Consider the following 15,289-nt stretch of genomic DNA (forward strand, 5'->3'; position numbering starts at 1 on the left):
GTAGGGCTTCAAGGCAACCCAGCCGAGGGCTTCTGTTGGCTGCAGCAGGGGTGGGGGGGAGTGGGGCTGGGGCTAGGGGAGGGGCAGGCACTGCACAGGGGGACTGAGCCATGAGCAGCTTGTCTAGGGGGTGCAGCTCCTGCTGCTATAGCCTGGGAGGTATGGGTGGTGTGTGGCCCCAGATCTGTGTAGGGAAGGACAGGTTGCTGCTACAGGCTTGGGTTGGGGCTGCAGCAGCAGCGCTAGGAGGGGGCTGTGTGGGCGGGGTGCAGCCACCTCAAAATATGCCATAGCCCTTCCAACCCCCCAGTGCCACTGCCTCCCACCCTACTGCTGGCCCAGCCCACAGCGGCAGCCCACCTTGTCCCGTGTAGATCTGGGAGCACATGTCCCTTGTGCCTCCTGGAATGCATGCAGTAGTGGGAGTCTCCACCCCGTCCCCATGTCCCCCGGGATGAGCTGCAGCTTCGTTCCACACCTACCCCATGTAGGGGTCCCTGGGGCTCCATCCCCTCCAGCCTGGTGGCTCAGCCGAGGCTGGCCCTGCTCCAGCCCCCAGATCCAGGCCCTGCCGGGTGGTGCAGGGCAGGGGCCGATGCAGGGCTGTGGGGTGGCAGATTTGGTGCAGAGGGTGCTGGCACCAGGCAATAACCCAGGGCAGGGGGAAAGGGGCGGGCACAGTGGGCCCCGGCCCCTATCCCACTCCTGGCTTGGCTCAGCTCCCTCCCAATCCCTGCCCGGTCCCAGCTCCATTCCCTTCCCCCACAGACTTTCCTACCGGGAGGGAGGGAGATGTGCATACACATACGCGCTCAGCCCCACCTCCCCAAAAAAAATTCTTTTCCTTTGCCTATGGTTGTATATCTCATCCAGTGCACCAAATGCCCTGATATAAAATATGTAGGAGAAACCAAACAGCAGCTGTGTACCAGAATGAATGCACACCAAAAATCTATCAAAGACAAGAATACCCAACTACCTATTGGGGAACACTTCTCACAAGAAAACCATTCTCTCTCCAGTCTCTCAGTTCTAATCCTCAAAGGGAATTTACAAAACACTTTTCACAGACGAGCCTATGAACTTCATTTCATCAGCCTCCTTGATACAAAAAAAACCCAAACTAAATATAGACATTGGACTTATGACACATTATAACATCTGCCTAACAGGTAACCTCTCTACTATTTACCAGCTATGTTCTTATCACCAGGTCTACATTCTCCTCCCCCTCTCATCCACTGACTGCCTCAATTTGCATTTTCACTGACTGGCTTTCTCGCATGCATACTGGCTTGTGACTTCTTTTATATTCCATCCCGGCAGAGTGGAGACAAACTGCAAATGCTTCCTCAGCCTGACAAAAGAGTGTTTGTGCCTGAAAGCTTGCAAAGAAGAATTTTTCCAACTATTTTAGTTCTGTCTCATAAAAGATACCGTATTTACCCAAATAACCTTGTCTGCCTATTTTCTAGTAAAAACACTTTCTGACTGAAAATGTCTCTGTGTATGAAACATCCTAAACATTTCAATAAAATCTAGTCCAGGCCTTTATGCTTTGCTTTTTTGTAATTTATTTAAAGTATTTAGGTAAGACATTCCCAGTGCTTGTTTTGGATATGTTACGAATCAAGTAGTAAAAGACTGAAATCTAATGGTTAATGGAATATAAAACTCTCTTGACACACAAGCAATTATTTTTGCAATTAATTGTATGGAAAGAAGAGGGGAGCTGCCCTAGGTGTAATCCCAGAAATAGATAATAGAAATGTTTATGTTTTGTCAAGTATAACTTTTTAACAATTATTTGTTTAATAATTTACTTATTAAATAATTATTACCAATTTGCTTGTTTGTCAGAAGTCAACCTTACTCTAAGTTAATTGTGATGGAAACCAAGGTGTTGGGACCAATATACTGTAAGTAGATTGAGAGGTTGGAAAAAGATAAATCTTGTTTCAAGCTGGTTGTAAATCTATGAATACCATTTCCTGAACATTCACTTTCAAAGGATGTGAAAATATCAGACCCGATTGTAATCTCAAATCAGTCTGAGATTCAGTGCTATTCAAGTGATAAGTAAAGTTATTGTTGATTCTTACTCATTTGGGAGATCAAAAGAGACCAGTATGCTTTGGGTCATTGTAGCTGATCATACAGGTGTGTGAAACACCATGTTGGAGTTGCACTGCTTCTGAATTTGGCCCTCACTCTAACTGCATAATATATAACATCAGAAAAGGCAGGAAAGAAAAGGGCAACATGGTATCTTGGCTTGAAGGCTGGATGACCCATCTGGCAGCTTTGCTGTTTACCCTTTAGAAATACACACAGAGTATTTATGCCAGATAAATAACCTGCTTCTAGTACCTTTTTAAGTACTACACAAGGGAATATAGTTTTAACCTTCTTGTCTTCAGTTTCATATTTTCAGCACCTTATGACTACTGGGACCTTCTCCACCTGTCCAAAAGTCCAAACTAGCAATAATGCCAGATGTAGCCCCAGTTCAGCAAGAAATATATGCATGTACCAAACTTGATCACTAGGAGGTCCATTGAGAACACTGCGATTCCCATAGGCTTAAAGTGAGGAATGTGCTAAAGGCCATCTCTGAATCAGGATGTATATCCTTTTGCATTTGTTGGTAATATTTGAGAGTTCTGAGATGCAGAATTTAGCTCTAGACACTACCAGAATCTGAGGTTCTCTGGACATATGGCAACCTCTCCAAACGAATGCATGCAGTCTTCTATTTAGAAATATTTTTATATTTGTATGTGATGGATAGCTGGCTTGGACCATTATAGAGAAAGCAGCAGGAAAATATGGATTCAGACTCTGGATCTGAACTTCTATAAAAGTTCTGAAGTTACAATTGGGAATGTTTTGCTTCAGAACTTTTTCTTAAATTTAAAAAATCTTTCTTGTGTGTGCGCGCGCACTCTCTCTCTCTCTCTCTCTCTCTCTTCCTTCCCTCCCTGCAACACTTCTTTTGGTTTAACCCCTCCCCCTCCCCCCCCCCCCCAAATGTGGAAAAATTGTAAGATGTCTCACAGGAGTAAGTACCACTTATGTGAATAAGCATTGGCAGACTGGACCCTCTTCTAGGAGATACAAAACTTAGAAAATACATCCTTCCCACCCCAAGTTCTCATCTGAAGTGTGGATATGCCAAGGGGGTCGGCGCTGCGTTCTCTGTGATGGTGTGTTAACACTTCCTATGTTAAATCTTTTATCTAGAGTGGTACTTGCAGCTGCACAGTCCCTAGGATGACCAGCAAACATTTCTAGCTATCAAATTGTTAAGCAAGAAGCTCTCTGACTATTTGTATTTTAATTGCTAAGGCTACTGTCATGTCTTTCCCTTTTGGCAGAGATACATGGCAGTCTCTGAACAGCCTAATATCTTGAATTATATTTAAGATTTGTTATATTACTTGTCATGTCTTTGGGAGATGCATGATAGTGAAGTTTTATGTTCTTAGAAGTAAACTTTTTTCTTTTCCTTCCTTAGTCTGGAAGGTTGCAAGGAGGAGCTCAAGGCATTTTAGTGAACATACCAAGATAAGCCAAAGGAAATAGATCATCAAAATCTGAGAGAGAGAGAGTACTTCCTTTGGTAAAGGCCAAATGAAAGATGCATGAATATCCATTGCTTGAGATGTATATAACTTGTTTTCTAAACCCCATGGACCTTGTTGAACTTGGGCTTTGATTGTGTTTCCATTTCGGTCCTTGGGAATTTAGGCTTCATTGGGATTTGGTTAGGGCCCTGGACAAAGGAAGGTCTATGAGCTCTGTTGTTACCTGCAGGTGGTTCCGTCAAGATCTATTACTGATCAAACAAATCTCCACCTCTTTGAGAACTTCTGAGAGTTTTAACTATCATGATGGAAACATAAAAAAGATAAAAGAAAAAAATAACCAAAACAGTAAAATGCCTTCATGTTGATGCAACTGTTTTTGAAGTAAATGGATACACGTCAGCAATTAATTTAGCTAGTTTAGTTTCTAAAGAATAAGAATGTGTACATTGTTATCTTTCTATTGATGTCATCAAGTCCTGCTCTCATACTGTTTTAAACTCAGGGGCGTTAAGTGGATGCCATTAAAAACAACACATACCTTTCCGTTCTTTGAAAAATCAAAATGGGGGTGAGAAGTAAAGATAGGAATGGAATGTTCTGTTTTCTTGTTTTCTTAAACTTTTTCTTCATTGACCTTTGAGTTGTTGCAGCTACCTTGTGCCTTGTTCCTTTGTTTAAATACATGTATGGATATGCACAACAAAACCATGTATGTTTTAGTTATGGGCAGGGGTTGGTTATTGCAGGAATCTGTGAAATGCTGTGTGGAAAGCCAGGACAGTGTCAACATGCATATGCATCTAGGGTTATTTTGTATCATGTTTTTAATGGCTCCCATTGTCACCTGTTAGTAAGGCTCCAGTTTTTGCTATGGATTACAGAATACTCATGATGGAACATGCTTTATTCTGACTCTTAACTACTAATAGTGCACTTGTAAGTGAAATAAAAGTTATGTCAATATAAAGAAACTGTACATGTTTAAGTATGTATCCCTAGTCTAGCAGGAGACCGGGAAGAGCAACTGAAGACTCAGGTTTAGAATGTGGACCTGTGAATCTGGGAATACAGTGCTGGAAGTAAGGCTTGAGGATTAGGTCCAAGACTTGCTCTTTTAAAAAAAAATGATTAAGATCATTCCTGTCCCTACCTGATCAATAGAATTATGTTGTTTGGCATTAGAAGTGTTAAGAACTCCTTGACTTCATGTGACTGATATATTAGAAAGTGAAGAAATCTGAAGTTCCTATTATAGATCATACGTCCGTCTTGGCTATGCCAGTTTGGCTTGAACTGATTGCTCTTCACGTATATTGTTTTTGTTGCTAGTTATTCAACCTACTCAACATGGGTCTACTTTGCCCTAATTTTTATTCAGTCAGTGCTATTAACATTATATGTGTGTTAATATAATACACTTATAAGGTCAATTTGAAGGTAAAAGAAAGCAAAACAACAAACCCCCAAATTTGAAAGTTAGAATTTTCACATTCAAAATTATATTTTTTGTGACTTTAGAAAGGTTTCACCTTGGTAGCAGTTCAAATCCAACCTATGTTAGTGGCAACAAAAAGTAAAAATCACCTGTTGGCTGTTCTGTAGCCCATGCAAAATTACTGCAAGGGTCCTAGTGCAGTTTCTAACAGTCAGGTGTATAAAAATCCCTGCCTAATTGGCACTAATTGTCTCCCTGGTTGACAGTCTCAGTAGACAAACTAATGTTTGAACTGGTACAGAGGTACCATGATCCTCCAGATCATGATCAAAGCATACTGGCAGGGCAGTGTGGAGAAGCTGTCATTGCCAAAGCCTGTATTGTACCTGCTGCACGAATAACTAGAGGACTTCAGTCTCCTGGGCTGTCAATCCAACACCTTTGACAAAACCTAAACCTGCATTTTTATTAAATTGCATGATGTCAATCTTTAGTAAACTGAAAACAGGGGTAAATGTTCTTTCTCCTTAGTCTTTGCTCTCCTTCTAATGAAGTGGACTCAGGGGATATAATTCTGTTCCCTTCAATAGAGCTGTGCTACCTACCACCAGCTAAAGATGCGGTAATTATTTCTATGACGTGACTGAAACATCATGTTTCTACAGGAAGTTCATCTTTTGTTAAGTGTTATTATTTACTGGTACTTCTTACAGTATCACACTTTTTGTTGCATCTTAAAAAGGCATTAATTTGATTACAAAAATAAGGCTGCATATAATAAAGATACACTAATAGTAAGGTTGATCTAATTATCTCCTCTGCTTGTCCCCACATGGCTATCTCAAGTAAAAGTAAAGCCCTTCATAATTTATGTATCTTTTCTTAACATAATAAAGATAATGCAATATTCTACTGCCCTCTAGCCAAATATAGGAGCTATCCATCACAGCTGGTGAAGGTTTGAAAATGATTTAGGTTTTCTGCCCTTGTATGCCCATGCTGCTACTGAGCTATAACTTGCTTTACCTAAAAATAACTTTATAGTTAAAGAATTCACTTGTCAGCACAGTGGTGATCTTGTTTCCAAAATGGAATCACATAATGCATCTGCAGGCTTCATTTCTAGTTTGAAAAACTTGGGTAAAAAAGTGAACCTTTCTCCTTTAGAATCTGTCAATAAAAGATTGTATATAGCATCGCTAAGCATTTAGTCCTACAGCATCCCTTAGTTCCACAGCTGTATTTGCAAATGCTTCAAGTTTACATTAGCTGTTTAGGGCTGAGATCATTAACTTCCTCTGTCCTGCTTTCCACATATAATGTAACATTTTTAAATTAGTCAGATTCTGAGCAGATAAGAAATCCTTACAAAGGTGACCTTTATGTTGCCTTTACAATATGTAGCAGTCTTGTATTTGGCCACTGTTGTGACAGATGACTTTAGCACAGATAAAAGTAGTGGAAAAAATATGGTTCATTTAATAGTCTGTGAGCATGTATAGTATCTGGGCTTGATTTAGCATTTGCTTTTCTCTAATAGAGCCAAGGAAAAGGACTTAGTGATCATATGCTAAAGATTATTGTAATGCATATGCACATAAGGATCCAGTTCAGGTTGTACAAGCAACTTTGAGCCTATTCCTTTTTAACTTTTGAGCACTTCAATTCATAACTGTTTTTTAATCTAGTTTTTAGATGTAATTGTCTAATTTATAACTGTTACTATATTTCCCAGAAGCCCCAGTCTTAAAGCAAACCAAACTCCTTCCTCCACCTGCAATTCTGTCATGTGGAAACATGTCGACTCTTAACTTAGTTCACGAAGAAGATTCAGATGTGGGTTTAGATCAGTAGTTCTGATTTTTTAGACTTGAAGCACCCATCAGAAAATACTAGCTCTTAGCTCACTCATTTATTGACTATGGAAAAAGAGTACATCATTTCTTCTGTTGCAAAGACTCAGCAAGACCACTACATGTTGTGGACTCTACGTTACTATTTGAAATCTCTGGCTTTGTCTTGTGAATCATGTAGGAGTTTGTGTACCTAACAGTACTAATATTGTGTGGTATCCTATTTGAGAACTGCTGGTTTAGATGCACAGCACATTTAACACTTTTGCTAATGGTATAATTGGCATCAATAGTTATAGTCCATCATCCTCCATTTGGACCATCCACTAGAATGGAACATGAAATGCCTTTTGCCAGTAGATTTTGTATTGATTTTAGGGAATACTATATTATTAGAAGGGGTTTTTGTTTGTATATGATATGTCACAGGGAGAGAGAAAATCAAGTAGCAGCAATCATGATAGCAAGTCATCGGCATTTAGGTGCTGTATTTAGTTTTTTTTGCTTGGGTGCCATCAGTAAGCATAGCTAAGGCTGGCCATAGATGCCACTGATAGAAGTGGATAAGCTGTGCCGAGATGTCACAACACAGGTGATCTGCTTCATTGAGTGAAACACGTCACCACTTGCCTTACCCCTAGATGGTGCAGGACAAGGGGCAGTGTGTTCTCCCAGAGGTTAAGGGGCCTGGTCCTGTGTGCCCTGGGATTTCCTGGGCAGTATTGGGTCCCCCAAGCCCTGAGAGCACCTGCCCAGCTTTCCCCACTTAGATTCATCCATGGGTGTCTGGTGCCTCTTGAGTCAGGGGGGGGCACATGCCCCCTCTGACACCAGTCAGCAACCAGGGGAGTCCCCTGGTGGCTGATCCTGCTGACTGGGGAGAGGGGTCCCCCATGGCTGGTCTCACTCACCATAAAAACAGCCACGCCACATCCGGAACTCCCGCATCCGCTTCTGCTGGTGGCCCCACTCACCAGCCAGCGCTTTCAGGTGGGGCACTGGTGCTCCCGCCTGCCCCCCTGCCCGCCAGCTAAACAGGGAGTGTGGCCTGACAGGGGGTGAACGTGCACCCCCATGCACCCCCTATGCGTTGCCCCTGGATTCATCCCTGCAGATTCTGGGAGTGGGTCTGGGTAAACAGGGAAAGTCTGGGTTTCCTCACTTACCCAGACCCACCCCTGGAGATTCATCAGTGTGTCTGAGTGAACGGGGATCTTTGGGGGCAGGTCCCTGGAGATTCCAAGAGTGGGTCTAGGGAAGTGGATGCATGGGACACTGGTATTCCCTGGGCCCTGTCCCTCCATGCCGGGACCTTTATGGGCTTTTCCTGCCTACAGACACAGTCCTTGAAGATTGGGGTAAGTTTTTGTAAGCAGGGAACCTCAAGTTCCCCATTTAAAGAAAAGTACCTCAAGCTGCCTCTCTATAAACAGGGGGAAACCCAAGTAGGTGCCTCCCAGGTCTCGAGGGGGCCCAAGGTGACCGGAGAGCATGAGCAGCTCAGGCTGCCTGTACCTTTTTGCCACAGAGCTAATAGACACCTGATGCAATAAAGAGGCAGACTCTATTACTACCTTTTGTCATGCCAATGATTTTCCTCTGATGTGGTGCAACAAAGGGTAGCAACATCTATTTGCCCACCATTAGTGTCACCATAAGTTTTATAGTGGCACAAATGAGACATCAAGCAACGTCTGTTTCTACCCTTAGTTTTATGTATTGATTTCCCCTGCACTTTTGATTCCTTCTAAACTAATATGTGCTCTGCACTATGAAACAGCTACTATATTTCATCCCAGAACTGTGAATGAAAGTGATTCCTGGGTATAGAATATACATCATGAAAAGCTTTGGTATCCTTCAGACTGAAAAAGACTACTGCAAAAGTAAGATGTCACTTAATACAATTCTCTAAAACTCCCTTATCTTTCTAGGAGACAGATATGGACTTTTGACTCCATATGAGAATCATTCTAAGTCTGTAGAGGTTGCAGATATAATTAGATGAATTAATTCTTCACTTATCAATTAAGGAATTTTTAATTAAAGTAACTTTCTTAGATATTTTCAGTTTCTGCTGGTTTTGGATACCACCTAATTCTGTAGCATTCTGCTTTGCCTGTATAAAATATTTTGGTCCCATTTGTATTACATTTTGACAACCTTGCCATTGAACAGTTGACAACATGGGCAATCCTGGTCAAATATTTGAATGACACATGAGCACTATTCCAAAGTGTACAAGCAAGCACAAAAATAAAAAGGAACAAGACGCAAGTATAGAGAAAATATGCAGCAGATGTGCTTATAATCTGTCATATTGAATGTAATATTTGAATGCTTATAATAGTTGCCCATTAGCCAGTTTAGGAAGAAGACAAGATTCATCTTCTTATCTAGGCCATTGTTTTAGTCTACGTGTGGAAGGTCCTGACTTTGCTCAAAGTCTTAATTCTTGAATTTTATCTTTAGAGGCCTTTAACAAAGTTAACCTAAAAATGACCCTTAAGAAAATATCCCGAGAAATCAAACCCTAGGAGCCTTTGAAAAGATTGGAAAGAAAGGAAATTCCCCAAAGTAATTAAAATGATCAACAAAAGAAACTGAACCCAGCAAAAATCTGTTAAGAAAGATCCGAGCCCAAATTTGGGAGTAGTGACAGGTTTGGGTAGGAGGGGCCTAAGACTGCAACTCGCTCAATAAAAATTGTAACCTACTGTCCCAATTTGGAGGTAACTTCACTTGCAGAACATCGAAGGAAGAATCGCAAGTGTAGGCCGGATCAGACTGATCACCTGAACCACCCTCTCCGTGAACACGAATCTCTTAGTTCACGCTGAAGCTGCGGAGCGCCCGAAAGGGACTGAAGGAAGGGGACTTAGTCCTATCAGTATTGAGGCCAGCCCATTGAACCGTACTGCTGAGGCCAGCCCATTGAACTGTACTACTGAGGCCAACCCATTAAATTGTACTACTGGGGAATGAAAGCATATTTAGGTGTTTGGCTTCTCGGAATTCTAGGATTGTAAATATATTATGAAAAATAATAGTATTGATTCAAATTTAACTTTTAGTTGTAATTGTATTTGTTTTTGTAATACTAATTCTTATAACATTGTTTGAGAAGGAAGTGCATTTGGAGCATTGTTTCTGATATATGTAGTTATTGTGTTCTTAATGTTTGTGGTATTTCTTAAAGCTAAGCAGTGTTATATGCGTAGCAAAGAATTTTAAAATAAAATTCTGTTGTATGAATTAAGTGTGCAATCATTGTGAAATCGTGCAATCAACTAACTACTCCCCCAGCCAGTGCATCAAACGAATCAGTAAGTTGTGTGGGATTTTCTCTATTCCATAACCCACTAGAGACATAATCTAGTGTCAGAAATGAAATTATCTTCTTTCCTGGGCCAGCTTAATGGATGTTTGTCAGACAAAAGGCAAAAACATATCTGTTCTGACTAACTGAGATGCATATTGCCTCTGCCTTCTTTCGTGTTCTGGTCAATTGTAGCTCAAGGTTACACAATGTATTGCCATGCTTTACTATAATAAATGAAAAAAAACCTACTCTAACAGAAAGATGTGGAAATAAGAGTGAAAATCTTTCCTACAAACATCTGACCTGAACTGAAAGATTGGGATATCTGTCCCTTTTAAGCAACTGTTCTTTCAATTACCCCTATGCCTTTAAATGGAAAATTTCTTTTTCCCTGCCAGGGCCATTTTACCATGAGCTACATTATACTGCAGAATGCATGGTCTCATGCACAAAATATCTGTGAATGGGCTTTGGAAGGATTGAGGGAAAGGAATCCTTTGATAAAATAGGATGCAAAGCACCTAGATGGCCTCTCTGTCCTGTCTGCTATACCTTTAGGGCTTCACTAGTTAGTGCAACTCTTGTTGGCAGGCTCTAAGGATCTATCTTTGGTCATTGATTGTATTTGTATAGTTGCTTTCCTTGACGTTTGCCTGGTGGATTCCACTGGATTGCTGATAGGTTGTCCCCAGAGCAGCATGCCATGTTCCAGAATCCCCCTCTACAGCTTTTCCCCATTCAGACTAATTAAAATGAAATATTGATACCATTGTGAATAACTAACCTGTACATTAAATGTAGGCAGAGGCTCATTTAAGTGATCAACAAGTTTCAGACTGTCTGATATCTGTGAACTTGCATCCCTTTGTGGCTGTATAGCTCATCCAGGAGCAGTCCTCTGTAGATCTTTGCGATGAAACATAAAGATCCCTATAGTATATTCTTCTGTACTGAATATTAACTTCCCTCTTTCTGTGCATGTGTTTGTGTTACATTTTTTTTTCCTTTTAAATACTAATTCCAGTCATTTCTAGCTGGATGTTTGCTCTGATGACAGTCTTTTTAGAAGCTCTGGTTGTAATAACAAATGAGTCTGTATTATTTATTTTTAAATTGTTATTATAAGCTATTTGAGATGTGGCTCAAGTTACTAGTTGCAGAGCACTGCAGACGATTTTACATTCATCAGAGCTGTCTGAGGAATCATGTCTAATGAAACAAGTCAACACATGTGCTTTTTATTCTTTTCTCTTTCCAGATATTAGTGAAAAGTAACAACCTTTCTGATAAGATCACAGTTTTATCAGGAAAAATTGAGGAAATCTCCCTACCTGAGAATGTTGACGTGGTTATTTCTGAACCAATGGGTTACATGCTGTTCAATGAGAGGATGCTGGAAAGTTACCTCCATTCCAAAAAATGGTTGAAGTCGAATGGTGAGTGTGCCAAGATGATTGTCTAGTGATAGGGGAAAGTGATGGCCTTCTGAGAATGGAGACCAGCAGGGCCTCTGGAGATGGTTGTAGGTAGGTTGTTCCACATTATATATCTTCAGTGATGAAGATACATGATGAAGAGGGTGAGGGTAGAGAATTTTCCCCTTCATTTGTGTGGTGGAAGCAGCACTGTTACTGTTTCAGGATACAATTTGATGGTGAGCCCAGCTGGCTCAAAATTCACACTTCTGCATGGGTGGTCCTCCTTCCATTTTATGTTTTGAAGTTAATATGTGAGTAATATATAAGATGATGGCACAATATGTTCAAACCCAGAGCAATGAAGGACAGATGGGAGCTGAACATACCTGGTCAAAAATGAGATCTGGTCAAATGGTTTTGTGGGACCTTTTCTGATGTGAGAAGGACCTACAACTCCTATTCTCTACAGCGGGGCTGTGGGTGGCGAGCACATCCTGAAAAGCTGGGTTTTGGTGACTCACGTTGGTCACCTAAAATCTCAGGCAACTAGATTAGTGACACTATTAAGAATGTAGGCCTTTTTTTCTCTATATCTGTTTCTTCATCTGTACAAGGAAGATGATGCTTATTCATATCACAGAGAGATGTTAGAGAATGAATTACAGCACACTGAAAATATAAAATACTGCATAAGTGGAAAATGTGTATAAACTATAGCAGCAGTAGCAACATGACATTGTGAGTAATTTTTAAACCAGTTGTCCCCATCTCAAGTGTTGCTCTGCAAAAATGTTGTTATTTTACAGGCAGCCTAAAAAGCATCAAAAGTATGTCTGTTGAGTGAGTGGGTGTTGATTCTACTTGAAATTCCTGTGGCCTCTTCCCATGTGTTGTACTTGTAGAGAATGCTATTTGTCCTTTTCTCTATCACCACGTTTTGCACCAGATGAATTTGTTTTTCCTAATACCTATTTTGAGTCCAAAAATGACCAATCTGTATTCCCAGTTTCCCACCGACACAGAAACTTCAGTATGAAAAACCTTTTATTATGTTATTTTTAAAGGTATTTGAGGCAGGCTAATCTACTGGCTTCTGAAATCAGTGGGAAGAACTTTTCCTGCTGACTTCAGTGGATGTGGGATTGGGTTCCTAAGGAGAATATATGGAAATCAGGACCCTGAAATCTTGTTCCTTGTTCTGGTGTGTGATGTATGTAAACCGCTATGGCTGCTAACAGACATGAAAAAAGAAGGTGCTTTACTTTTAGCTTGGTGTGCCCCCACACCGAGTACCCCACATGCCCAGACAAGGCATTGTGTTAGGTTGACCTGGCTTGCTCAACATCTGTATAGATCGAGTGCTTCAGTGGGGCTTTTTGGCACTTTTGTCTAAAGCTAATTCAATCAGCTGTTAGATAAAAGCAGTAAAAAAAGCCCTGCTGAAGCACCCAATCTATACAGGTGTTGGGGCGCCAGGTCAAACTAATGCACTTCCTCTTCCCATAAAACACTTGTTTTGTTTTGTTTTTTACTCCTGTCAGTGGCCTAAATGTCTCCATTTAGTATAAAAGATACTTATGTGGTAAAGCTTGTTTTATTAACATATTATAAATTGCTTTGAAATACCTAGGTAAAAAAATTGCAGTGTGGTGTATAATGCTGTATCAAGATCAGCAGCGCTGTCCTTCCATGTATAATATCATGCCATGAATATCTGACCTTATAAGTAAACAAAGTCCTGTTTCTCCAGGGGTAGGGAGTGGTGAGAAGGAATTACAGAATATCATTTATCATTTCACTTAAGCTGAAAAAAGATAAATTACTTAGATACTTAATTGGGGGCAGAAATTTATCAGAGGTTGTCACTAAGTAGAATTTTTTTCTTATTGATTGCTACAACATGTCATATTCCAGTAAATTGGATGTTATTCCCCCTAATGAGACTTAATGTTATTATGTTTGTGATATACAACAACTCTTGCTTGTGGGATTGGTGTTTTCTTGCTGCCATTTTGTATAGATGTTTTCATAGGAGCAAGCAGATGTTTGAACTTTGCTACTGTGTACATATTCTTTTGTTTACTAGGAATGATGTTTCCAACATTTAGTGACATTCATTTGGCTCCTTTTTCTGATGAGCAGCTCTACATGGAACACTACTCCAGAGCAAATTTTTGGTAATGATTGTTTTGTTTGGGGATTTTTTATTCCTTTTAATTTTTTTGCTTGGGGAAATTGATTCTTGTGAGCTAAATGAGACAGGTGATAGCACCTGTCAGTGTTCGTTTCTGTTAAGCTGGCCTACAGCCTTACTGCTCAGTCCTATGTGAATGCATCAGCCTACAGGATGAGCTCAATCTGATTAAGACAGAGCTTCAAAGGGAAATCAACTGTTTCGGAGCCCCCAAAGCCGTGACTGAATAGTTAGGACAAGAATTTTGTATCAGTTAAGGACTCAAAGGGAGGTCAACACTCCAGGGCACTTCCTAGAGTCATGTTACTATCATCCATGTGCTGGACAAATTACAGCTCTGAATTCCAAATTTCAGCCATTCTTCCTGTCTTAATTCCTCCTGTTGCTTCAGCTAGAAACAGCATTCTTCCCCAGAATTAGTTAGTCATGTGGTACATTGCTAAACAACTGGTATATTCTGTGCTAGAATTTCCTTCATTTCAGTGAAGCGATCCCTATGCATCATCTGGACTAGGCAGTGGAAAGCACACTGTCCAAATTTGCTGATGACACTAAGATGTGGGGCGAGGTGGACATACTTGAAGGGAGAGAGAGGCTGCAACTAGATTTAGACAGACTACAAAAGTGGGCAGATGAGAATAGGATGGAGTTCAACGTACACAAATGCAAGGTGCTGCACCTTGGGAGAAGGAATCCACAGCATACATACAGGATGGGGAGTTCCCTTCTTGAAAGCACAGAGATGGAAAGGGATCTTGGAGTCATTATTGACTCCAAGATGAACATGAGCCACCAATGCCAGACCACAGCCAGCAAGGCTAGCCATACCTTGTCATGCATCCAAAGGTACATCTCAAGCTGGTCCAGAGAGGTGATACTCCCCCTCTATGCGACTTTGGTCAGACCGCAGTTGGAGTACTGTGTCCAGTACTGGGCGCCGCACTTCAAAAGGGATGTGGCCAGTCTGGAGAGGGTTCAGAGGAGGCCCAGCCACTTGATGAGAGGGCAGCAGGACAGGCCCTACGAGGAGAGACTGGGGGACCTGAACCTGTTCAGCCTCAGCAAGAGGAGGTTGAGGGGGGACCTGGTGGCTACCTAAAAACTCATCAGGGGAAATCAACAGCAAATAGGTAGAGCCCTTTTCTCTCCAGCATTACCTGGGGAGACGAGGAACAATGGTAATAAGCTGATGGAGAATAGGTTTAGGTTAGAGATCAGAAGGCAATATTTTACAGTTAGGGTGGCCAAAATCTGGAACCAACTTCCCAGGGAAGTGGTCCTCGCCCCTACCTTGGGCAAATTCAAGAGGAGGTTAGATGATCACCTGTCTGGGGTCTTGTGAACCCAGCATTCATTCCTGCCTGTGGCAGGGGGTCAGGCTAGATGATCTGTTCAGGTCCCTCCTGACCCTAGCTACTATTAAACTATCTTACATAATTCTTATAGCTCATAATGAAGTTTAAGTAGCCATTGGTAA

At 41.2% G+C, this 15,289-nt stretch overlaps 1 protein-coding gene and 1 long non-coding RNA gene across 4 annotated transcripts in view; both read left to right on the plus strand.

Moving 5' to 3' along the window:
* Positions 1-15,289, plus strand: part of LOC102564657 (histone-arginine methyltransferase CARM1) — a 155,254-nt gene that overhangs the window by 102,543 nt on the left and 37,422 nt on the right. For all 3 annotated transcript variants that reach the window (XM_059724762.1, XM_019478177.2, XM_014608624.3), the window contains exons 6-7: positions 11,459-11,636; positions 13,705-13,795. In XM_059724762.1, coding sequence (XP_059580745.1) covers positions 11,459-11,636; positions 13,705-13,795 — 269 coding nt within the window. The remainder of the gene's footprint in view (positions 1-11,458; positions 11,637-13,704; positions 13,796-15,289) is intronic.
* LOC132249496 (uncharacterized) lies at positions 680-4,561 on the plus strand. The gene is made up of 2 exons (XR_009460972.1): positions 680-1,919; positions 3,518-4,561. It is a non-coding gene; the product is annotated as an uncharacterized LOC132249496 (long non-coding RNA).

Source organism: Alligator mississippiensis, chromosome 3 (assembly GCF_030867095.1).
Source record: "Alligator mississippiensis isolate rAllMis1 chromosome 3, rAllMis1, whole genome shotgun sequence".
NCBI classification, from domain to species: Eukaryota; Metazoa; Chordata; order Crocodylia; family Alligatoridae; genus Alligator; species Alligator mississippiensis.